The sequence below is a fragment of the Leptidea sinapis genome, chromosome 33 (assembly GCF_905404315.1).
Source record: "Leptidea sinapis chromosome 33, ilLepSina1.1, whole genome shotgun sequence".
NCBI lineage: Eukaryota > Metazoa > Arthropoda > Insecta > Lepidoptera > Pieridae > Leptidea > Leptidea sinapis.
In genome coordinates, this window is record NC_066297.1 from 10,187,321 (window position 1) to 10,211,642 (window position 24,322).

The 24,322-nt window shown below is 35.0% G+C and overlaps 2 protein-coding genes across 4 annotated transcripts in view; one reads left to right on the forward strand and one right to left on the reverse strand.

Annotated features, from left to right (window-relative positions):
• The window catches only part of LOC126974652 (retinal rod rhodopsin-sensitive cGMP 3',5'-cyclic phosphodiesterase subunit delta), a 387,080-nt gene extending 385,716 nt beyond the window's left edge, over positions 1-1,364 (forward strand). Inside the window, exon 6 of one of the 2 annotated variants that reach the window (XR_007731554.1) lies at positions 1,217-1,364. The gene's annotated coding sequence lies outside the window, so the exon portion shown is untranslated. Of the gene's footprint in view, positions 1-1,199 lie in introns of both variants that reach the window. The other variant, XR_007731555.1, reaches the window with a different exon arrangement.
• LOC126974632 (TBC domain-containing protein kinase-like protein) overlaps positions 66-24,322 on the reverse strand; it is a 28,980-nt gene continuing 4,723 nt past the window's right edge. Inside the window, exons 5-13 of one of the 2 annotated variants that reach the window (XM_050822142.1) lie at positions 23,543-23,786; positions 21,018-21,179; positions 18,258-18,435; positions 16,141-16,347; positions 12,099-12,286; positions 10,253-10,336; positions 9,810-9,934; positions 8,587-8,758; positions 66-2,465 (exon numbers count right to left, since the gene is read on the reverse strand). In XM_050822142.1, the coding sequence (XP_050678099.1) occupies positions 2,340-2,465; positions 8,587-8,758; positions 9,810-9,934; positions 10,253-10,336; positions 12,099-12,286; positions 16,141-16,347; positions 18,258-18,435; positions 21,018-21,179; positions 23,543-23,786 (1,486 nt within the window). In that variant the 3' untranslated portion in view covers positions 66-2,339. Of the gene's footprint in view, positions 2,466-8,586; positions 8,759-8,952; positions 9,034-9,809; positions 9,935-10,252; positions 10,337-12,098; positions 12,287-16,140; positions 16,348-18,257; positions 18,436-21,017; positions 21,180-23,542; positions 23,787-24,322 lie in introns of those variants that run through there. The other variant, XM_050822143.1, reaches the window with a different exon arrangement.

Below are 24,322 nucleotides of genomic sequence, written 5' to 3' on the forward strand. Positions count from 1 at the left end.
ACTGTTCATGATAGTTGCTGATTTTAATTTATAGAATATAACATTTATGAAAAAAAGACAGAAAATTGTATGCGTATTTTGATATTTAATTTAACATTTATCTACAATAAGAATTATATGATTATAATTATATTTCAATATAAACAAATCATAATTTAATAAACAATATTATTTTTCTTACACTAAAGTGGTTTACATTATTTTGTTTATACATTAAAATGTTTTTTTATTCCAGTCATGAACGAATCACAGAGCTTTTTAATGGAACTTCATTAACTCCGAACGTGTAGTTGGTGCATCTGTATATCAGTTACAATTATTATGTGAATAGTAACGCATTACAAATCGACTTTTAAGACGTAGCGTTATACGATACTACACCGAATATATTCTATTTGTTCCATAAAACTGAGACTTTTTTATGGAAAAAGGACATACGAGTGTACAGGTCACCTGGTGTTAAGTAATCACCGCCGCCCACATTCTCTTACAACACCAGAGGAGTCACAGGAGCGTTACCAGCTTTTTAGATTTAGATTAGATTAGAGACTAGATGGAACTTATTATATGACTGTAACTACTCTTAAATGAACGAGGTTCATTTCTCCAATGGACTTTATTTATTAAACATTTCAAGGTATTTATAGTCACAAGTTAATGAAATTAACACTTAAATAGTGACTACAGCTGTTGTCAAACAGACAGCGAATCGAAAGCCTGGGGAAGTGTTTTCATTTTGTCGTGTATAGTATGGCATGAATCTAGTCACAAAGCAAACTGAATACGTTAGGGGAGGCTGTTCCTTATTACATACATATTATGACAGCAAATTATTAGTGCCTATTTGAAGCGTCACTAGCGAGTGTCCAAAGAACTAATTTTGACGTATAATACAAATGGCTGCGAAGGAACGTACAATACTCTGAACTATTTTTACATTTTGAATTAATTTCGTTCGTTTCTCGTGTTATTTACACTTCAAGAATCAACGTCATAAAGTACATATTTTTTTTTGGAAATAGTTTCCCACCAACTTTGTTGTCATCACTAGTTTTAGTACCGCAGACTCTCGCTACATGGCCAACAGCACCAAAATGGCGAATATCAAACAGAGACAAAAGCACTTTGACAGCCGCTAGTCCACCGTTATATAGTAGAGGTCAGTGACCAGGACAGACCAGCGGCGAGCGCGACGCGAGGTATGAGCGAGACAGAGGTATCAGCTGCCTTTGTATGACCGACGTCAGACAGACAGCGACTGTGAGACGCGACGGTCGTGTTTATTTATAACTTGGACACGAGCAGCGCGGACCCGCCACGGTTCACTTTCAGTTTTAAACCGACTTCAAAAAAAAAGGTTATCAATTCGATCGGTATTTTTTTATGTATGTACACCGATTACTCTGAGATTTATGATCCGATTTACGTAATTCTTCTTTGCGAAATAGATGCCATTTGGTCCCATAAAAATTTTACATAGTTTGGCCAAGTAGTTTTAATTTTATGAACATTTATATAAAAGAATTTCGTCTACCTGGATGACTTAATTGTTTTACGTTTTTTGTGTACGGTTTTTTTGAAGGTTGATTATATATTATTATTAACTGACACTATAACGTAAAAAATAAAAAAAACTATGTTTAAAAAACCAACTTCAAAAACTGAAAAGTATCACATAACTAAAAAATTAACTGAATACACCTCTTATGCAAACCTTTACCTTTAATTTTAATAAAATACCCTTATTTGTATGTGCTTCATATTGATAGCTTTGAAGTCGGTGCCAAACCAAATGTTATAGTAAGTACCTATACTCGCCACGCGTGACTTAGAGCGGGATAGCTTCGTCTAAAACAAAACAACCCAAGCGGACAGACACGCGTGGCCAGACAACCTAAATAATTACAGTTAGAAAGCTGTTTATAATATTAACTTTTATTTTGTTTAGGACTTGACACTGACTTAAAATCTATCAATAGGTAGCACATATAAATAATAGTGTTTTATTAATATTAAAGGTAAAGGTTTGCATAAAAGGTGTATTAAATTATTTTTTAATTATTTGATACTTCTCAGTTTTTGAAGTCGGTTTTTTTAAACATAATTTATTTTTATTTTTTGAGCCACGCCTACTCTGTACACGTTCCCCGTACCACGTACGTGTTTCACGACTCCGCTTCGGTTCAAATTCTCCATGCTCTCAGTTCGGTTCACAATTATGATTGACAATACCATTAGGGATAATTGTCGTTATGAAATATGAACTCCGATATTGTGGCCTGCCGAGTTGACTGAGTCAACAAGACTCAATTTCACTACATAATAAATAAGTATATAAGTTATTTATGTCCGTTCCTCTTGGGCGGCACGCTGAAGATGGAGGGGAGGAGCGAATGAGCAGCAGACACCCCGCCGTGCAATATACAGACACGAGCCACCTTACACTTCACGAGGTATTCACTGAACTGTAACAAATAACACATTCTATTATAGCCAGCGTTCTTTTTTAAATCACAACTATACCAATTAAAGGGGACTGACCATTTTTTAGCCCAGCTGTTACAGAAATAAAATATTGCGTTAAAGTGTGTGTGTACTTATGTATGCATGCAAAAAGTTATACTTCTTTGGCGTAACAAAGCAAAAATCCTTAAAATTATTTATTCTTCGTTCTATTCTACGTTTTTACAATGATCAATATTGTAAAAATCTTGCAAAGATGGCTTTGACAATTAATTATTAAATAACGAATACGGCTCTATGGGCTTGAACCCTAATAATGGACGAAGAAACTAAAAAATAGCGAATAACGCAAACGTCAGTAAATTTTAGAAACTAACTAACTGTAACACAAAAGTAACAGGTCGACTGTTACTTTTGTGTTACAGTGATGCTCGCGCATATTAAAATTTCACTCTCATCATATTTTCATAACGCGCCTAAAGAAGTATAACTTAAAAAATTATTTATTTTATAATGCACCAAAAGCACCAAAAAAAAATACAGTTGCTAAATATAAAAAAAAAGTAATGTATGTGTTTTTTGTTAGAATCGTGCAAATTATAATATTAAATGACTGAAGAGGCTAGGAGTTGTTAGTCTATGGTAACACATTCATGTCGATGTCATAACAGCAGTTCGCGGTTCTTATTGTAATTTTGTTGTCATTCGCTCTGTGTACTCAAGAGAATATTATGTTTTACTATTGCGTCATTCGAACTAATTTTGGTAATTTTGGCATGGAGGATTGGAGAAGTCAATGGCACCGCCATGGAAGTAGACAATTTGCTTTAGGTAAATATGGAGGAGGTACTAGTGGTAAACGATTTGTGGGGAGTATTCCTAAATTTGTTGTAAAAATTTGCAGATTTTGCCTTAAAACTGATGAAACGCCTCTTCATCTCCTCTTCGATTGCGGCCCACTAATGCATAAGAGTAACACCATCCTTGTTGACTACACACTGCTCCCGGGTGTTGTTTATAATACACGCGGCAAGAAGATTATGCGAATCGTAACTGCAGCATGGCTTGACGACGAGCTATAAGTATGAATGGCGAACACAATCGTTCAATTCTGGACGGGGTGTTTATTTTATTTATTTATTTTTATTTATTTAGATAGTTACACCAACAACACGTCATAATAAAATTAAAATTTTAGCAAGTACACAAGGGATAGTACAATATGACATGTCTTTACAGGTGTAAACAACATTTCCAATAGTGCGAAAAGAGTAACAAAGTTGAACAATTTAAATTAAAGAAATGAAGAGTTAAACAAAAATGATGATATTAAATGACTTAAATACATTACTACTTTAAAAAAAGAGATTTATAAAATTTATAACTATACAACAATACATTAGTTTATTTCTTATATTTAACTTACATAACTAAGATCGTAATATTTTAATGCAGTCGGTTTTAAATTTATTGATATTAGTCATATGAAAAATATCTATATTACCATTTTTTGCAGTGATATCGTTATAAGAGCTCATAATTCTGTTTAAGGGGGCGTTTTTACCTATATTAGTTCTGTTGATTGTTGGGCTGAAAATATTTTTAATAGGGAATCTTGGTCTATTTCTAGGGACTGTAAGATTTACATTTATAAGACATTCTGGGAATATGATTCTACCATGTATAATTTTATGTAAACACACATACAACACATCAGTTATTTTTCGTCTTATCTCCAACGAATTCACATTGAAATGGTCCAGTCTTGTAGTTTGCACGATAAGGGCAGGTTTTGTCTTTAAAAGCTAGAAAGTGAGTGAAATTACGTTGAATACGCTCTAATCTATCAATATGGACATTATATTGGGGATTCCAAACCGGTGAAACGTATTCAAGTGCACTTCGTACCAATGCATTGTAAAGACACACAATTGCAAATGGATTTCTGAAATCTTTGCAATTACGTTTAATATAACCCAGAATTTTCCAAGACTTAAGTATGATGTTATCAATATGATTTATAAAATTTAGTTTTTTGTCTATAACTATACCAAGATCACGAACTGATGACGCCTGTTCCAAAGGAACATTATTAACGACGTAAGATGATGCAGTCTCATGTATACATTTTTCCGGATTTAGTATCATTTTGTTTACATTACACCAGTTGCAAATATTATCCAGGTCAGTTTGAAGAAGTCTTATGTCATTCTGAGACTTAATTTCTTTATAAATTTTTAAGTCGTCTGCGAACATAGAACATTTACTAGATGTTATTTGATCCAAAATATCATTTATAAAAGCGTTAAAAAGAACAGGACCAAGATGTGAGCCCTGAGGAACGCCTGATTTAGGAAAAAAGGTATGTGAAGTGTAACCATTTGCAGTGACCCTCTGCCTTCTGTCTTTTTAATAAGATTGTAACAAATTTAATAGTTTACCATGAATCCCATAGAATTTTAATTTTGAAAGAAGTATTTCATGGTTCACTTTATCAAAAGCGCTGGAAAAATCTGTGTATATGCAATCAATCTCAGCTTTGTTGTCTACGCCCGAAGAAAGATCCGTTACATAACCAAGAAGGTTACTTAGAGTTGACCTGCGTCTACGGAAACCATGCTGTGCATTCGACATAACGTTCTCCAGATGTCTGGTTAAAATTGGACAAATATTTTTTTCGAATATCTTAGGAAATATGCTTAGATTGATACGGGCCTATAATTTTTGATATTACATTTATCACCTTTTTTGTGTATGGGTACAACATTCGCAATCTTCCAATCAGTAGGAAATACACCAGCATTAATAGATTTTTCAAAAATAATTTTGAGAGGAAGTGTTAACTGCTTTACCGTCCTTTTAATAAATATTGGAGGTATCCCGTCCAGTCCAGCACCTTTACTAACGTCAATTAATTTTATAGTGTTCTCGATTGCTCGTTCCGTTATGACAATGTTACTAAGTGATAGCTGAGGAAAAGAGTCACCTTTGTCAAGACTAGAATAAGGATAGATAAGATAGGATAGACTATAGAATTAAGGTCAGTTAGTGTAAGTGGAACACAGGGGAAAGGGAAACACGAGATCGTAACTCATAAACTATAGAATTTAACTCTATGGTGTATCAGTCGATAAAACAACACAGTAAAACTAATCAAACGGTTGGTAACAGATGTCGCTACGATGTTCCACAGCCGAAAAAAATAGTGTAACATTTTGGCAGTTGTAAAGTTTAAGAACACAAGTTGGCTGCATGAATTTTATTCGCGTCAAAATATTGGAAATTATAGTGCTAAAGATATTTTTAATGAAAATATACTAAGAAATAACGGTGAGTTTTATTTTTTGATATTCTAGACCAAAACCTGTTAATAATATAAGTTTCACCAATTTCAAAATCATAACCTCAAAAAACTTTGTTAGGGTAAGAGAAATGGTACTTACGGGGAAAGAGAAACAGTATGTTCCTCTTTGCCGATATCAGGGGTGATAAACATTATGCTGTTTTAATAATTTCTAATAACATAATGACAAAATTGTCCCTATTGGTTTTGTTTTGAGTTGACTTATTTATTTTTCAGGGCAATTATGACGAAAATTTATATAAAAAATATCTAATAGGGCCGCCTATACTCAAGAACATTTAAATGATGCTGTTCAGGCGGTAAAAAATGGTACAATATCTGCATATGCCGCTTCAAAATTTTACGGCATTCCTAGACCAACAATAGTGAACCGCGTATATAATAGAAAAGGTCTTAAATAGAACTTAATTGAACGAATTAAAAGGGGTAAAGGCGCTGGTCATACAAGAATATTAAATTTCCAGCAAAGAAAAAATATAGAAAAAGATCTTCATCCACCAGCATATCCGATTGTGTCAGCTTGCATGATGATTCTGATTTCGTAGACTTTTTTGATGAGGGCTCAGACTTACTTGAGGAGGACTTTGACTTTACCAAAGATTTAGGTAACATAAACTTTATTGCAAACCTAGGAAATAATTACATAATAGATAAAAAATACAAGGCAGAGATCATACGATCGTACGTCAGTAAAAAGAGCAATAGAGGCAAAACCAGTTACTGGTTATGTAACAAATAAAATCAAAAAGGCCATAGAGGTAGTTGGTGAATCGGAAGGAAAGACAATGGAAGCACACACAGTTATTGGAAAAATAGCAGAAAAAAGAAACAAGGCAACAGACGTGGTTTGTGGATCAAAAGGAAGTAAAATGGCAGCAGAAACGATTGATTGCAACTGGAATAAAATAGAGAAAGATGAGGAAGTAAATTATGCTATCAACGACAATGTGATGGTCAGGTACTACACCAGAAATAAATGGACGTATTATATTGGCTGTATAACCAACGTAATAACTCCACATCCTAGTTGCAGCTAGTGAAATAAGTTTCTACAAAACCTACAAAATAGCTATTGAAATTTAAACTAACTAAAAAACTAGATCGAGATACAGTAACGGTATTGTCTTTAGTTAAGAAACTTCGCCTGCTTAAAAATCCTAACAATTCCAACGAGTTGCTTCTTTCAGATGAAGAAGATTATACTCGTATATATAATTCTTAAATATTTATTACAAGCAGCGCACAATAGTTTAAGTTCGTTCTCCTTATATTTTTTAAACTTATTTAGATAAGAAATAGACTGATTCGAAATATTGATCTGTTTATATGGTGCCATTGCTAATTTATTGTAGCTTATTAACGATGGCGACGTTTATTTAGATTTTATTTTCATTTCTTGTACGAGACTGATTAATGCTATCTTATAACAATTAGACTGAGGGACTAAAATACATGCAATATATTGATTTCTAAAGGATACCTATCTATCATAAAGTTTTTAGTCTAGATTAACCTAATATTAATTAAGTCATTGGATAACATTTTTGAAGATTGATATTGATTCTTAAAAGTTTTTGATTTGTCCACAGTGAGAGAGAGAGTGGGTGGTTTTTACTTTTGATTAGCTTTTCTTTTCGAAATTACAGACAGACACTTCAATTTTATTTTTTTGTTATGTGTACTTTGAATAATAATTTGAAAAACTAACGACTTTTTATTTTTAGTTTGTTATCCCTGAATGCCCCTGATCTGAGCCTATATGTTTCACTTACCCCGTTTTGGTATTTCTTTATTTTCTTGGAAACTGTGCCTTATTACAATTACTTTGAGATCTAATTCGATTGAATAAGTGTTACTGAATAAGTAGCAGAAGGTAAATTAAAATAAACATGACATTCTCAGGAGAAAAGATGAGTGTTCCTCTTACCCCAAATGTGGGGAAGAGAAACGTTAGCACAACCTAATCGATTTTGGCCGATACTGCCGTAAGTATTCAAATTTCAAAGTAGCGTTATTGTTTTTAAAACATAGAAAGTTGATAAACAAAGGCAAAAATTCTTATAAAACATTATCTGTTTTCCCTAGAGCTCGACACATCTAGCTAAAAATAAAGTATGTTCCTCTTACCCTACCTGACCTTATAGGACGTAGAATAAACAGATGAAAAGTGCTGAGCGAAGAAATTACAAATATCTTCTCCTGTATGAGCTTTATTTTCATTTAAAAACATTTCTGCAGGCATATTTGAAACACTACCTCGTTGTTGTTTGACAAAAGACCAAAACTTTTTAGGATTTTGAAAAATTGCTTTTTCAGTATTATTTATATAGTCGGAATAACAAGATGAAATCATGGAATCGACTCGCTTACTGCATAATTTTGCTTCTATCTTATCCCTAGGATTTTTATATATCTTATACTTTTTGCGAATTATATCTCTTTCAGTGTTACTAGGACTCATTAGGACAAATAATAGCCACTTTTGAATCGTAACTATATTCTATATATATATATATATATAAAATAACTGATTATATGTTCAGCAAAAGTAGTGCTCCTGAGACGAACATATAAGAAACTCAACGGCCACTCTTTTCAATGAAATAGATTATTTTACAATGGCTGTAGTAAATGTTGTCGTTGTGATGTACAATGTTGTGTATTAGGTATTATGAGTATGTAGTAACTTGTACTTGGTTTTTTGTATAATACGTTTTCTTTTGAGTCAAAATAAAATATTTGTATTGTATTGTATTTACCAACTGCGCAGTTTCATCTTCAGCAGAAGCAATGATGACCGTCTTCTTGTTGGTCACGGCGTCTGTCAGCACCTTACTGGGATGAAGACCCAGAGACCTCAGCTCGAGGTGTCCTAGTTGAACTCCGCTGTACGGTACGTTGATACTTCCCTCTATGCAACTCTTCTCGAACCTACGACAAATTATCGATGTGTTATTTTGGATTTAATTTTTTGCATACCTTTTGTAGATTCGAAATCTACCAATTCAAAACTATACCAACATTATTCGCCTTCATTCTATTATATGTTCAAAGGAGAATAGCACTTGTTAAAACCAGAAATTGAATGAGATGTGCGTATTTCAAAATACTTCCGATTGACTTACGGCCGTTCCCAGTATTCAGTCTATCTCCGGTTATGGATTACGGATTTTGAAAAGGCTTTTGACCGCGTGGATCACATTATTCTGCAAAAAAAAATATATGCGCTTGGTATAAGAGGTGATTTACATAGATGGCTTTGCTCCTACATAATAAACAGAAGACAGGCTGTAGTTCTGGGCGGTGCCAAAAGTGATTTTATATATGCGTTAACTGGAGTTCCACAGGGATCTTTTAGGCCCACTACTGTATAACGCATACTTATTTGCCATATTTACCTGTTTTAAACACGCACGTTTCTTGATGTATGCAGATAAAAAATATTTACTGAACTTTACTTAATTCTTCAAAAACCATTGATTCAACTGCAGACTGTCATCTCATACAAAAGGATTTCAATAATCTGGCAGTATATTACACCAAGAATCGCACATGTATAAATGGCGGCAAATGCCAAAAAACAACATTCACGAGGCAAAAATGACCGATTAAATTTACGTACAAGATAGGTGACTCCTTAATAAAAGAAGTAAAGTCAGTTCGGGACCTGGGTGTTACACTGGACTCTAAATTAACTATGTCTGAAACATTGAAATTATAACTAATGGAGCTCTTAAACGACTCGGATTTATCAAACGTACATGTAGATCTTTTACAATTATAACCTGCATGATAACTCTGTACTCAACATACGTAAGGAGTATCCTTGATTATGCATCATGTATTTGGTCACCTCACTAGAAGCTAGACCGATTTTGATGTAATTTTGGGCGTGTTGGAGTGTGTACATAAGTTTTCTTTCGTTATGTTGTTAGTAAATCACTAATTAGTCATCAGCCATTCCTTCTGTCTTATTACTTACAGCAAATTGGATCGTATGTCCACCACACAGCATTTGTCTTGGCACATGAGGGAGAAGAAGTCACTCATGTTTATCCTGGGACAGATCTCGTTCAGCAACGTTTCCATCGGTACTTCTACTACATCCTGTAATTAAGTAAAAAAAAGTTGATATAAGTTACTAATTAATAAGTTACTTATTAATTTTTCATTTGATCAATTGCGATATGTATAAATGTATCACATTATTCTCTGAGCATTACCTATCCAAGGGACCTTCAAGAAAAGAGCATATTGCGGATGTCCATGAGCGGTTGACTCACCTCTCCCCATATCGTGAGCCTCTTGCCCGTTTGCCCCATTTTATATTATATAAAAAAAAAATTCTTCAAAAACCACGCGGTAAGTTTACTTGCATTATCTAATGCGGTTTTAATATAATTATGATGATTGTTAAGTGCTCACCATGGGCTCTGTGACGTGCGGCGCGTTACTGAATCTCCTGTAGCTGATGCTGCGGGGAGTGTTGCGGCACATCTCGATAGATTCCTATAAATAAAAATTAATTATACGAGACATTCCATTTTAAGATGACAAGTGAAGATATAGATATCGCATGAGTTGAATGCAGAATTCAGGAATGCGATAGTGATGTGACCTAATTGTAACTGATGACTATAATTATGAGTTTATCGATAAAAAATACACAAGCTTCAAGTTTAGAATTGCTGCCCTTTGACAATTGTTGTGTAACAATCTACTATTATACTACCCCTTCTTGCATAAACTGGAAAAGTTTTCCAGGGTAAGGGTAATTGTATAAAATACAATTCCAACATGTTGTTCAATTATTTGTTTATTTTGTTTGGCTGTTGAATATCTGAACAGAAAACAAAACCGGCCAATTTATATACAGTACTTGCAGTAGCAACCGTTCTTAGAATATATTACTTTCTCGCGTATAGTTAGGACTTGTCAATCGAAATTTGTTACAGTAACAATAGATTCGCTTTCCTTTTCTATCTTGCCGTATGTCCGTTAAAGATGTTCTTCTCTCTCTCGCACGTTTCAAATTGTCCATGCGCTAGAATGTTGTTTTTTTTTAATGAAAATAAGGGACGAGGTGAGCAGGACGTTCAGCTGATGGTAATTGATATGCCCTGCCCATTACAATGCAGTGCTGATCAGGATTCTTGAAAAACCCAAAATTGCCGTGCGGCACTACAATTGCGCTCCTGACTTTGACACATAAGATGTTTAGTCTCATTTGCCCAGTAATTTCACTAGCTACGACGCCCTTCAGACCGAAACACAATAATGTTTATACATTACACCCATAAACTAGCCGGCGTCCTGTGCAAAGGAGCCTCCCACTGGTAAAAAAATGTTGTACACAATAATGTTTATACATTACACCCATAAACTAGCCGGCGTCCTGTACAAAGGAGCCTCCCACTGGTAAAAGAATGTTGTACACAATAATGTTTATACATTACACCCATAAACTAGCCGGCGTCCTGTACAAAGGAGCCTCCCACTGGTAAAAGAATGTTGTACACAATAATGTTTATACATTACACCCATAAACTAGACGGCGTCCTGTGCAAAGGAGCCTCCCACTGGTAAAAGAATGTTGTAAGTCTATGGTAGCAACCATCCTTTATTAAAAGGGCTGTTAAAATTATATCAAATAGATCTCTACATTTATTTTCCCCGTAGTGGCACCATGTTTCACACATGTATCTATCTATTTGGTCGTTTTAGGCACGAGATGATATCTACCTATATTATAGACAAATTCATAAAAAAATATTATTATATTTACTACACGGCTACATAATATCTGAACCTCGCTGGTACGTGAATACCCCTTCCATACCCCTCTCTGCCCCTCGCGCTCAACATGTTGCATCCGTACGGATTGCGGTACAATATGTCGTGATATATTCGTAGTATCACTGCTTTGTTTTTGAAGGTTTCATTGTTACGGTTTGACTTTTGTTGTTAATACTTCTGTAGTTTCTATTCTTTTGTGTCGCTTTAATGGTTCTTCTAATCTATATAATAGAAATATAAATACTTTTTATACTTAACCCAGATTTTTTCATTGATTTTCATCATTATTATAATAATAATCAGCATCACAATACAACACCTTTACATCAATCTTTAAAGATCAATTGTAGTTTATTTATTTATTAATAATATCCTAGTGATGCTTGTTTTGCACACCGTACCAAAACGACGATGTGAGGTCATCGACGTTAAGTCCAGAGATGCGTTAGACTATCTCATTAGATAATACACTCACCGTCACACACTTGCCAATATCGATCTCCGGCAAATCAGAGAACAGCAATATACACTCATTGAAACCAGAGTCCAGTAATGTCTCCCGCAGTTGCTTCAGTATGCCCACTCCCATGTACAAGGGCAAAGACGGTCCCTCGACCAGCAACGCGTCCCACAAGTGGACTATCTTGTGCAGTGGAAACACATCTGAAATACACAATTAATTATTTTATGATGCGTTCACTGCATCACAATTTGTCGACACAATGATGTTAGTCTGTAAAACTCCCTCTACGATAGCTATGGTAACCAAGACATAATAGTAATACAGAGTTTTGTGTTCGAAATAGTTTTAACTTATCGAATTTTCCGCAACACGTCTTGGACATGAAATTGATCTTATCATTTAAATACCTGAATACCATTTATATGCTTGATACATAAGTATACACACACACTTTTTGTAATTATCAAGCCCTTTCAGGCGATGAAAGTGGCCCAGTGCAAGTTCAGCGTCAACTTCAATTTTTAAGAGCGTTAAATACGCCTACATATGAATTCAAAAATCAAAGTAAGTTGGTACATGGCGTGCGACGATCAAAGAAGCAACAGCCCTAGCTATAGTGCCACAGTAGTTATCTGTGGTCATTGCTTCATTTAACTTTTAAAACTGGACGTGATTGATTTTCAATCAGAAAGAACACATTATACAGCTGTCTATACATCGGCCATTTTCACACACATCATTGACCTGACTATTTATTTTTAAACGCGCAGCCGTCAGCTACTTCTTCCAACAAAATAACGTTCAATTTGCATTCAGACTTGCTGGATATTGACAGCTTGGATATTGTTAATCTCTCTGTAGAAAGACACATTGAAATAGCCTGTGTAGAGTTGAAGCAGTTCATTGTTATATGCGTGTATAGCCCGCCTTCTGCTTCATTTGACATTTTTCAAAAAATTATGGAAGAAATTTTACATAAAATATCAAATTCAAATAAAAATATTATAACATGTGGTGACTTTAATGTAAATATATTAGAAAATAATTCAGATACTACCAAAATAATTAATTTATTTCAATCTTTTGGCTTGATGCCTCAATTTATGGAGCCTACTCGGATAACTGCCACTTCGGCCAAATGTATAGATAATATTTATGCAAATGCTAATATTATAAATAAGAAATTAATTTGTAACCTTCCGTCTGACCATCTCGGCCAATTTATAAAACTAAAAATTAAAACAAAAATCCCTGTTAAGCGAAAAATTACCTATGTACCTATGACCATGGATAGACTTGAAAAACTGAAATTGAATTTGTCATCTATACTACCATTTCAATATGACACCAATAATCCAAATCAGATGTACGAAATATTTTTTAATAAATTTAGTAATGCATTCAATTCCATTTTTACAGCCAGGTCTATTATGGTCACCGACACCATAAAGTTTTGTGACTGGGCTACAGCAGGCATATATAAAAGTAGACTAAAATTTTATGAACTTTATGGTGAAAAGCAGTTTAATTTTAGTGAGGAGTTTAAAGAAAAAGTTAGAAATTATTCAAAAATTTTTAAAAATGTTTATCATGAAGCAAAATCGCGTTACCTAAGTTCAAAAATTAAAAATAGTCAAAATAAAATAAAATCCACTTGGAAAATTATTAATAATGAGACTGGAAGAGTCAAAATTAGTAATAAGAAATTTAATTTGAAAATTAACAATGCAGCCATTCATCTGGATGAGGAAGTAGCTATAGCGTTTGAACATTTTTTTACAGACATTCCAATCTCTACTACATCATCTTTAAACTCCTCTCCCCTAATAGCAGAACCTCTATTAAAACAAAACGTGTCGGAGTGCAAATCTCAATTCAAATATAACTATATTAATAGTGATGATATCATTAGTGCTTTTAAACTTATTAATGTTAAGAAATCAACAGACCTCTGGGGCATTTCTATTACAGTTGTAAAACCAATAATTGATATGATTGCACCCGAACTTGCATTAATTTTCAATGAATGTATCGACTGTGGTGATTTAATGAAACACAGTAAAATAACTCCACTTTTCAAATCAGGTAGTTGTTCTGACCCTGGTAATTTTAGACCTATTTACCAACATTTAGTAAAATTTTTGAAAATAAATTTTAAATCAATTGTTAAGGCACTTTAATTCGCATAATTTATTGCATTGTAAACAGTTTGGTTTTACTAGGGGTAGTTCAACCATTGACGCTGGTGTCGAGTTGATATCACACATTTTTGATGCTTGGGAAGAATCGCACGATGCTCTGGGCGTTTTCTGTGATTTGTCCAGGGCATTTGACTGTGTACACCATAACACATTGATCAGGAAACTACACCACTATGGTATTAGGGATGTTGCTTTAGATTTTCTCTCTTCCTATTTGAGTGATAGAGTCCAAAGAGTCGATGTGAATGGAAAGCGTTCCCCAGGATCAGCAGCTAATTTAGGTGTGCCACAAGGTTCAATACTTGGACCATTTTTATTCTTAGTATACATAAATGATCTACCGCATTTTGTGAGGGACGATCATGAGGTTGTGTTGTTTGCAGATGACACGTCACTTTTATGTAAACTTAAGCGACAACAAAACGTGTTCGACGATGTAAACAATGCAATCTCGAAGGTAGTAAAGTGGTTTTATATTAATAATCTTCTACTTAATGAGAATAAAACAAAGTGTATTAGATTTATACTACCAAATGTGAAACAAGTAAAAGCTAATATTATTATTAAAAACGAAGAATTAGCTCTCGTGGACACCACTGTATTTCTAGGTATAACCCTCGATAATAAGCTTCATTGGGGCCCTCATATTAATACATTGTCGAAGAAGCTCAGTTCTGCAGCATACGCAGTCAAAAAGATCCGTCTCTATACAGATGTAGCCACAGCTAGACTAGTCTATTTCAGCTACTTTCACAGCATTATGTCTTATGGTATACTGCTGTGGGGAAGTGCTGCAGATATAAACATCATCTTTGTGCTGCAGAAGAGGGCTGTACGTGCAATTTACAATATGGGTCCCAAAGAATCACTCCGTGAAAAATTTAAAGAGATAAGTATAATGACCGTCACTTGTCAATATATTTATGAAAATCTGATGTATGTGCACAGGAATATTAACTTGTTTAAGAAAAATAGCGATAGTCATAAGTTTAATACTAGGAATAAAGATAAGCTTGCTGTTACCACTACCAGGCTCCATAAAGTTGATAAATCATTTTAAGGGCAATGTATACGCTTTTATAACAAACTCCCAAGTGATATGCTTAATCTGACAATAAACAAATTTAAAAATTCAATTAAAGGGAAACTTTATAAAAAAGCTTACTATAAAATAACGGATTACTTAGATGATAAAAATGCTTGGGAATGAACATGCTCTAACTCTGTCTTAATAAAACAAAATATATATTATAATATTCTAGAGTATAAGTATATGTATTATTTTTACAAGTTGCATTATGTAGCTCTTATTATTATAAGAAGCCTTAAATTGACGATTCAAAATGATCAAATATGATCTCAATGAATAAAGATATTTTGACTTTGACTTTGACTTAGACACAGAACGTGCAATGTCCGATGAAAAGCGACAAAAACGCGTCCCGTTTTGTGTTATGGAAATCAAACAATAGCTCAAACCAAACCTCACTGTAATATTACTGTTGAGTACAATTGACTTTGTTTAATTCATAAATATAGATATTAAAAAGTATGTTGTGTTGCTAATATAATATAATATAATATAATATACAGTTCTATATAGCTTTTGGCGGGAATCGATGTGATTGGTTAATTTTTGTTCTCGTCATTGACGCCACGCCCATATCCCCAAAAACTCGTTGACGCGGGTTTCACAGTAATAGTTTGTACCGTCGGTCTATTCTCCTTAAATGCATGGTTACAGTAAATAATATTTAAGACTTTTTGGCAAATAAATAGGATACGTTGAAACTTGAAGATCTCGATTGCACAATGCGGACCACTGGCCGCACTGAGCCTTTAAATGAACTTACGTGAGAACATAGTGAGGAACCACGGAATGGCGAAGAGTTCTGGCACAAAGCTGATGTCGTGCAGATGAGCCGCCAGCTCTGGCTCGTGGAAGCCCGTGATCTGCCAGAACTTAGCCAGGTACTCCTTGATCACAGCACTGTTGTCCTTCAGGAAAAACTTGTGGAGGAACTTAGGGACAAACGCGGAGAGACACGCAAATGCGCGAGCTAGAACAAGTGGTATTTACCATACAAACTATTAGTTATTATGTATATATAATATAATTATTGTTTATTCAGGTACCGTTAGAATAAGCACTACAATAATTAATATGCCGTATGTTGAAAAAAACTAAAGGACCAATTTAGATCCTTGTAGCTTAAGATCCCACCGTTCCATTCTGCAGGTAAGTGTTTTTTTTTAATAATATTTAATTATAAAGAAACGTTTAGAGATGCAATGTATAAGAGATAGGTTGTCTATAGAAATATTATATACATACTATTTACGATAAACAATGGTTGCCAGTTAAAATGGCCGCAAGCAGAGGCTGCCTTCATTTCAATAAACGATCCTCGCTCCAGTTAAGTGTGGACAAGTATATGTTTTTTAATCAATTTTACGTAATTATAAAGGAAATTATGTAAGGAATTGAAAAAAGGTGGTTACCAGCTCTCAGTCAGCCGCAACTTTGGGGATACCAGATGTTACCAGGTATTTTATTGTTAGTCATTTATACTCATCTGTTTTTTGTTATTTTAAAACAAAATCAAAGTTTTATATTTACTATTTACGATAAACCATGGTTGCCAGTTAAAAAATGGACGCAAGCACAGGTTGCCCTAATTTCAATAAACGATTCTCATTCTAGGTAAGTGTGAGCGCAAAAGAAGGTCCATTTGTTACGTGATTTTCCATCGCTGCTGTCATCTCTGGTCTGGCACACCCCAGTATCAGCTCGAACCATTTAGCCACGTACAACGCTGGTCAAATTGTCTCAGGGGACTCAGTGTTCTGTGAACGGCTCGATCACATGGCGTTGTGTAGAGACGTCGCTTCATTGTGTGTCTTCTACCGCATTAGGGGAGTGTTCTGAAGAGCTGTTTCACCTGATTCCTATCGCCAAATTCCACTTTCACAGGATACGTCATTAGCGCGGTGATCATTTTATACCTAGATCTTTACGCTTGTTTTTCCTCCTTTTCCATAAAAAAACGCTTACCTGGAGCAAGAATCGTTTATTGAAATCATGGTAACCTCTGCTTGCGGCTTTTTTTAAACTGCCAATCATGATTTATCGTAAATAGTAAATATAAGACATCAATTTTGTATTAAAATAACAATGAAAACAGATGACAGTAAATTATCAACAAAAATGTACCTGTTTACACCTGGCAACCCTTATGCTATGGCTGACTGAGAGCTAGCCACCATATTTTTCCCCATTCATTACATAATTTTCTTTAAATTGACGTATAATTTATTAAATACATAAATACATCATACAATACATATAAAATACATCAGAAAATTAATTAAGTATACTAAATAAATTACAGTTACATGCGGCCAATTTTTTATAGGCAACCTATCGCTAATATATTGCATACTTCTTAAACGTACATTTAAAAATAGTTTTATCAAAAAAACACATACCTGCAAAATCGAGCAGTGGGATTTAGGACTATTGGGGTATACTAACTCTTCTAACTGCGGAGCGCAGAGATCGTTTTGAAGTAACGTCAACTTTTAGTATTATACCAATAAATATAGTATCATATTAAGATTTTATGAAAATATTTATTTTTATGAAAATAAGGGACGAGACCAGCAGGACGTTCAGTTGATGGTAATGATACGCCCTGCCCATTACAATGCAGTGCCACTTGGGATTCTTGAAAAACCCAAAAATTCTGAGCGGCACTACAAATGCGCTCGTCACGTCATAGCAGTTGCAGCCGGCATCCTGTGGAAAGTCGTCTCCCACTGGTATGATAAGAATCTCTGATTCCATAGTGATGTACTCTCCTCACAAATGTTTCAATGTAAACAATTAATTTCTTATTATTTCTTGTTCTAATTGATGTTTATTATGCAACTAGTTCCACTATGTTGGAAATAACGACTGATGTCACACCTTCATTGCAGAAGTTGAGATACAAGAAGGGTGCTGTGAGTGAGTCGAGCCCTTGCCAGTACACATACTGCGGGTTGGTCAGCAGCCACGCTTTAAGGAGCCTCTTGAGGGTTCGATGTCCGGCGCTGCCACAGAGCAACCAACAGTACTGGTGGCAGCGAGGAATATCTACGTCGATCTGTAAGAATATCACTTACTTTAATAGACCTACGACCTGCATGCGAATATGACATCTATTTCAAATACGTGAAGTGTGCTTATTATAAAGTTATTCGGTTACCCTCTAGTGCTCGAGAAAGTACAGCACTCTGTAAAGTCCTCACTCGAAAGCTAATATGTGTAAATATGTCTTATGTTGCAGTTTAGTCACTAATATAATAAGAAACATTTATTTGATGAGCTCTTTTTCCCTCGCTTGTCGTATTTAATTTATTTCTCACAGTTTTAATTAATTTAAAATTTTGAAATACTAACATTTTTTACATTTATATTATTTATTGTAGAAGAAATTTGTTGTTGATGTAAAATTCTTAAATTTTTCTCTCTCTCTCAATATTTTTTTTTTCTTATATAATGTTTTAATTATGTCCTATGTATGTCCGTTATGCTCTATTTATGACCGTTTTGTTACTGATCTCGATTTGCACCAATAATTGGGGTGTCATCTCAATAGATATATCTATGTTAGTTATTAAGGAATTGTATTGGTGTTCACCCTGTTGAAGCAATAAATAAATAAAATAAAAGTGATAGTTGCATACGAATACCGATACTTATATCAAATATCTATTCGAAAGTGGATGGAATAATATCTTTATTGATTTTGACATAAAATAATAGCTTCAATCGTAACTTAAGACAACTTTGAACACTTATTATAAATAGTGTTTTGCAAAATTATTATAATAACTTGTAGCCTAAGTACGAGGGCTGCACTAAAAGTATCGGGAATGGAATATTTCCACTGTTCCTGTCATATTAAAATCTTTTTAATTGAAAATTCCTTGGTTTTAAAAATCGAATACCATTTATTTATTTAAAAAAAGATTCTCGGTCTTGTCACAAGGTCTTGTCAAACTTGTTTAGTCGTTGAGAAAATGGAATTTACTCGAGAAAATTCTAGAGCGATGACTTTCGAAGTGGTTTAACACAAAAACAGTGTGTTGACCGGATGATTTCTGCAATTGGTGATGAAGCCCCATCCAAAACCACAATTTATCGCTGGTTTGCTGAATTTCAACGTGGACGTGTCAAGCTCAGTGATGATCCCCGTCAAGGTCGTCCAAAAACTGCAGTCACCAAAGAAAACGTTAATGCTGTGCGTTAGCTGATTGAGGAAGATCGATATGTGAGATACCGCGAAATTCAGGCAACTTTAGACATTGGCATGAGTCAAATACAAATAATCTTGCATGAACAATTAGGTTGTTTTCCCGATGGATACCGCATTTGTTCTGTGAAGAGCAAAAAGCGGCTCGCGTTACTTGGTGCGTCAGAACTCTCGAAAGATCCACTCCACGCAGGATCCTCAAATGCTGTATACAACATCGTATCAGGTGACGAATCCTGGATATACGCGTACGAACCCGAAACAAAAAACCAGTCACGAGTTTGGGTGTTCGAAAATAAGTTAAAGCCAACAAAAATTATTCGTTCACGGAGTGTTGCAACAAAAATGGTGGCCACGTTTGTCTCCAAAACTGGCCATGTTGCGACTATTCCTCTTGAGGGACAAAGAACTCCGTAAAGAGCAAACGCCGCATCATTCTCCATCATGACAATGCGAGTTCTCACACCGCGCACAGAACAAAAGAGTTTTTAGAGCAAGAAAACATAGAATTATTAGACCATCCGCCGTACAGCCCCGACCTAGGCCCTAATGATTTCTATACTTTCCCTAAAATAAAGAATAAATTGCGTGGTCAGAGATTTTCATCACCTGAAGAAGCTGTGGACGCCTACAAAACGGCCATTTTGGAGACCCCAACTTCCGAATGGAATGGTTGCTTCAATGATTGGTTCCATGGTACGGAAAAATATGTCACATTTCGCGGAGAATACTTCGAAAAGCAATAAATACATTTTTATATAGTAATGTTGTGTCACTTCCTTGATTCCCGAAATTTTCAGTACCGCCCTCGTATAACAATATTTTCGGTGTATTTCAGATACATTTTAATCTGCAGACCTTTCCCACTTGAATTTTCTATTTAATGGGCTAATTATAACGTAGTCCTTTGATTTTATAACTTAATTATTGATTACAATACAATGCAAAACAATGTTTAGAATACTATGATTAGGTAAATTAAATTGTGTTCTATATAAGAGAAATCTTAGAGTATACAGTAGTCTTCTGAATGCATTTGCCCCAACTTTACTCGGACACCGAAAACCCTTTTTTAAACTCTCAAGTAGTCATATTACTTGTTAGCGCCTATTTCTACCGTGAAGCAGTAATGTGTAAACATTAAATTGTGTTTCGGTCTGAAGGGCGCCGTAGATAGTCAAATTACTGGGAAAACAAGATTTACCATCTTATGGCTCAATGTGACGAGCGCAATTGTAGTGCCGCTCAGAATTTTTGGGTTTTTCAAGAATCCTGAATGGCAATGCGTTGTAATGGGCAGGGCGTATCAATAACCATCAGCTGAACGTCCTGCTCGTCTCGTCCCTTATTTTTATTATAATAAATCACTCCAGGTTACAAGCGCTTGAATTCCGATATGTTACAATGTGACAGAGATGTTTTATTAATACCTGTCTGTCGGTAGGGGTAGGCGTTTCCTTATCGATCCTCTCATACTGCTCCTCTATATCTCCGACTACTCCCAGTAAAGCCGCCCACACATCACCTCTTACCATGGGCGGGATGTCGATCTCCGCCTCTGCCCGTATATATTGCACGGTGTGCGGATACCCCTGGAAACATTACAGTACTGTAACAAGGAGTTCTTATACATATATAAGAACTCCTTATTATAAGATTGGTCGTAAAGTTAAAGAATAATTTATTTTAAATTTAAATATTGACGCGGATGAGAAAATAATCGAATAAGACAGATTAGTTCATGATGTTATGTGGGAACGGTTGGCCTTCGACCCAATATTTAATAAAAAGTAAAAGATTGTGTAAATAAGAATATATATATAAATAAAATTTGAAAAACAAAATTTTATGAACGATATGGGACTCGAACCCACGATCTCCGGCGTTCCGTGCCAGTGCTCTAACCAACTGAGCCAACCGTTCGAGTAACGTATTATTATAAAATCTTGTTTGCTTTATTCAACTCTCAGGTTGTGGGTTCATCTACAGGATCTACTTTACAGTTGATATGATTGCTCAACCCCAATATTTGCATATTAGGAAATTGACTTGAGATATCGCTCTTGTAAATCTAAACAATATGTTATGTTTTTAAAGTGATAACCCTCACTTCTAGGATTAATACACAAATAAAATTAAAGAATATATATATTTAAAAGAAGAAGATTGTTTTATTCTATAACGATCCCACGTGTGAGAGAGGACTCATTCGCTTCAGTACCTACTTCAATCTGTGACATTGAAATCATAAAACATGCCTTCAACAGTTATTTGCTAAAGATCTTTTTTAAGGTTATGTACCCGAAGCAGGTTGGAACTGCAATAGTTGGACTTTACTTTACGTTAGTTAAAATTAATATTAGCACTACTAATAAAAAGAATGACTTCTGGGATTAAATATACTGTTAGAATATCTAAATTTAGCGCCTTCAGCTGCACTGACTTGTTTGTCAAAATATCCTTTCTTACTTCACTCTACCCTGTGAACATTACTAACCAGCACATTGTATTTAAATTAAATAAACTATTCTGCTATTTTTTTATGGAAAAGGAGGACAAACGAGCGTACGGGTCACCAGGTGTTAAGTGATCACCGCCGCCCACATTTTCTAGCAACACGAGATGAATCACAGGAGCGTTGCTGGCCTTTAAGGAAGGTGTAAGCGCTTTTTTTGAAGATGTCGTATCATCCCGGAAACACCCACAAGGAAATTATATTAAGAACTACTTGTTTTCATTAACATATTGACATGTACAAATGTAACTTGTGTCAAAATTCATGGACGATGCGTCAGTCGGACTGTTGGCTCAGTTGGTAAGAGCACTCGGACAGAACCTGAGAGGCGCGGGTTCGATTCCCGTATCGTCATTGAATTTTGGTACAAATTAAATTAGTATATTTAGCTATATTGTGAATATCGCCCTCTGTTGTCTCGCTCACAGTACAAAGTACTTACAAAATTCATAGTGAAAAGAAAAATTTATCTGCGCCCATAATCCTGAGTAGCCAGTCGCGATTGTTTACGATATGTTGTGATTACTACCTGACCGATGAGCAAATATATACGTATTAGGAGTATACATATTTTTTTAATCAGAAACTGCTGGCAACATCTGTTTGAAATAATACAACAAAATAATTGAAGCCCTTCCCAAAATGTCACTAGACAAAGGCCGTTTTTATTTGAATTAAATATAGACATATTAATAATTTAAATAATTAAAACTTTCGTGAGTCATTATTAAATTATTTATTAATACGGCTTTGCTCACGTTTTTGCCGGTGTCAGTACCGACTAGTTTCAGACCATTTGGAGGTCCTTCATCAGGGTGAGTGAGGTGGGTTCGCGATAACGTCCCACCTCTTACTCTTACAGTGTCAGTGATACCGTGCTCGTTATCACCGGCGGCCCCCGCCCTGTCCAGCCGCGCACTACGAGCCCAAATCCACAGTAAGAGGTGGGACGTTATCGCGAACCCACCACACTCACCCTGATCAAGGACTTCCAAATGGTCCGAAACTAGTCGGTACCGACACCGACAAAAACGTGAGTAAAGCCGTATTAATAAATAATATATTAACAATTTATTTGTATTAAAATTATTCACCCTAACCTTACATGAAATATCATAACTCTGTTGTTAAATATTCTAAGAACGTTAGAATAACATAAATGATTTTCTTAATCATACCACAGACTGGGAATGGAGCGTACGCGCTCAGGCTAATTAATTATAAATGTTATTGAACAATAATACATGCCAAATAGATTAAGAAAAAAAAGCCCGCTGAGTTTCTTGCGCCCGTTCTTCTCAGGTCTGCGGCATACTATTTCGAATGGGTGGTAGTTTTGGACGTGTGTTTTAACGATATATGTTTTCAAATCCTATTTTGAATAAATATTTTTGAGTTAGAATGAACTTGTAATTCTAAATAAAGCCAAATTAGACTTACATGCAACAACCGCTCGAACCATATGAGCCTATGGAACTGATACTCCGTGTCTTTTTCTCGTATGATCTTGGGCAAAGTGATACCATCATACTCTCTCTTTCTCTCCTGAATCAATGGATAGTAATCCTGGATAAGAATGTGTGCCAAACGTTTATTTAATATGTCTATACTGTACTTGGCGATCCGTCTGTCAAATAAAATATTCTTTTTTCCACCGACAGGACAACCGTCAAGGAGTATAGCTCTGAAAAAAAAAAAATTATATATATGATAAATGCATGACAATATTAGGTCACTAGAGTAAATAGCATCGATGTTACACTTACAGTAAAAACTTATTCTTAAAAGATACCATCAAAATTATGGCAACACAGCAGGAATCTGTGATTCCTCTGTTGTTACAGGAGAATGTGGGGGGTGGAGGTGATCACTTAACATCAGGTGAAACGTAAAACAAGGATGATGATTGAAGATAGAACGAACAAGAACTCGCCAGACCTAACGCAGATTACGAACTACGTGGTCGTGCAATCATAAGTACATATTGGTGCTTTAATCTCAAATAATGGAGGATGCGTAGATGAAGTAAGCGGCGAATGGCGATAGCGATACCTGCGATGGTCAAATTTAAGAAAATATGGAAGAACAGAAACTTGTTTTTCCCATATTTTTTGTATGCTGCAGACGTGGACGACAAGTTGAGAAAAAGAAAATTAATGCTCTGGAGATGTGGTCCTGGAGGAGAGTGCTGGCAGTTTCGTGGACCGAATTTCGCACCAA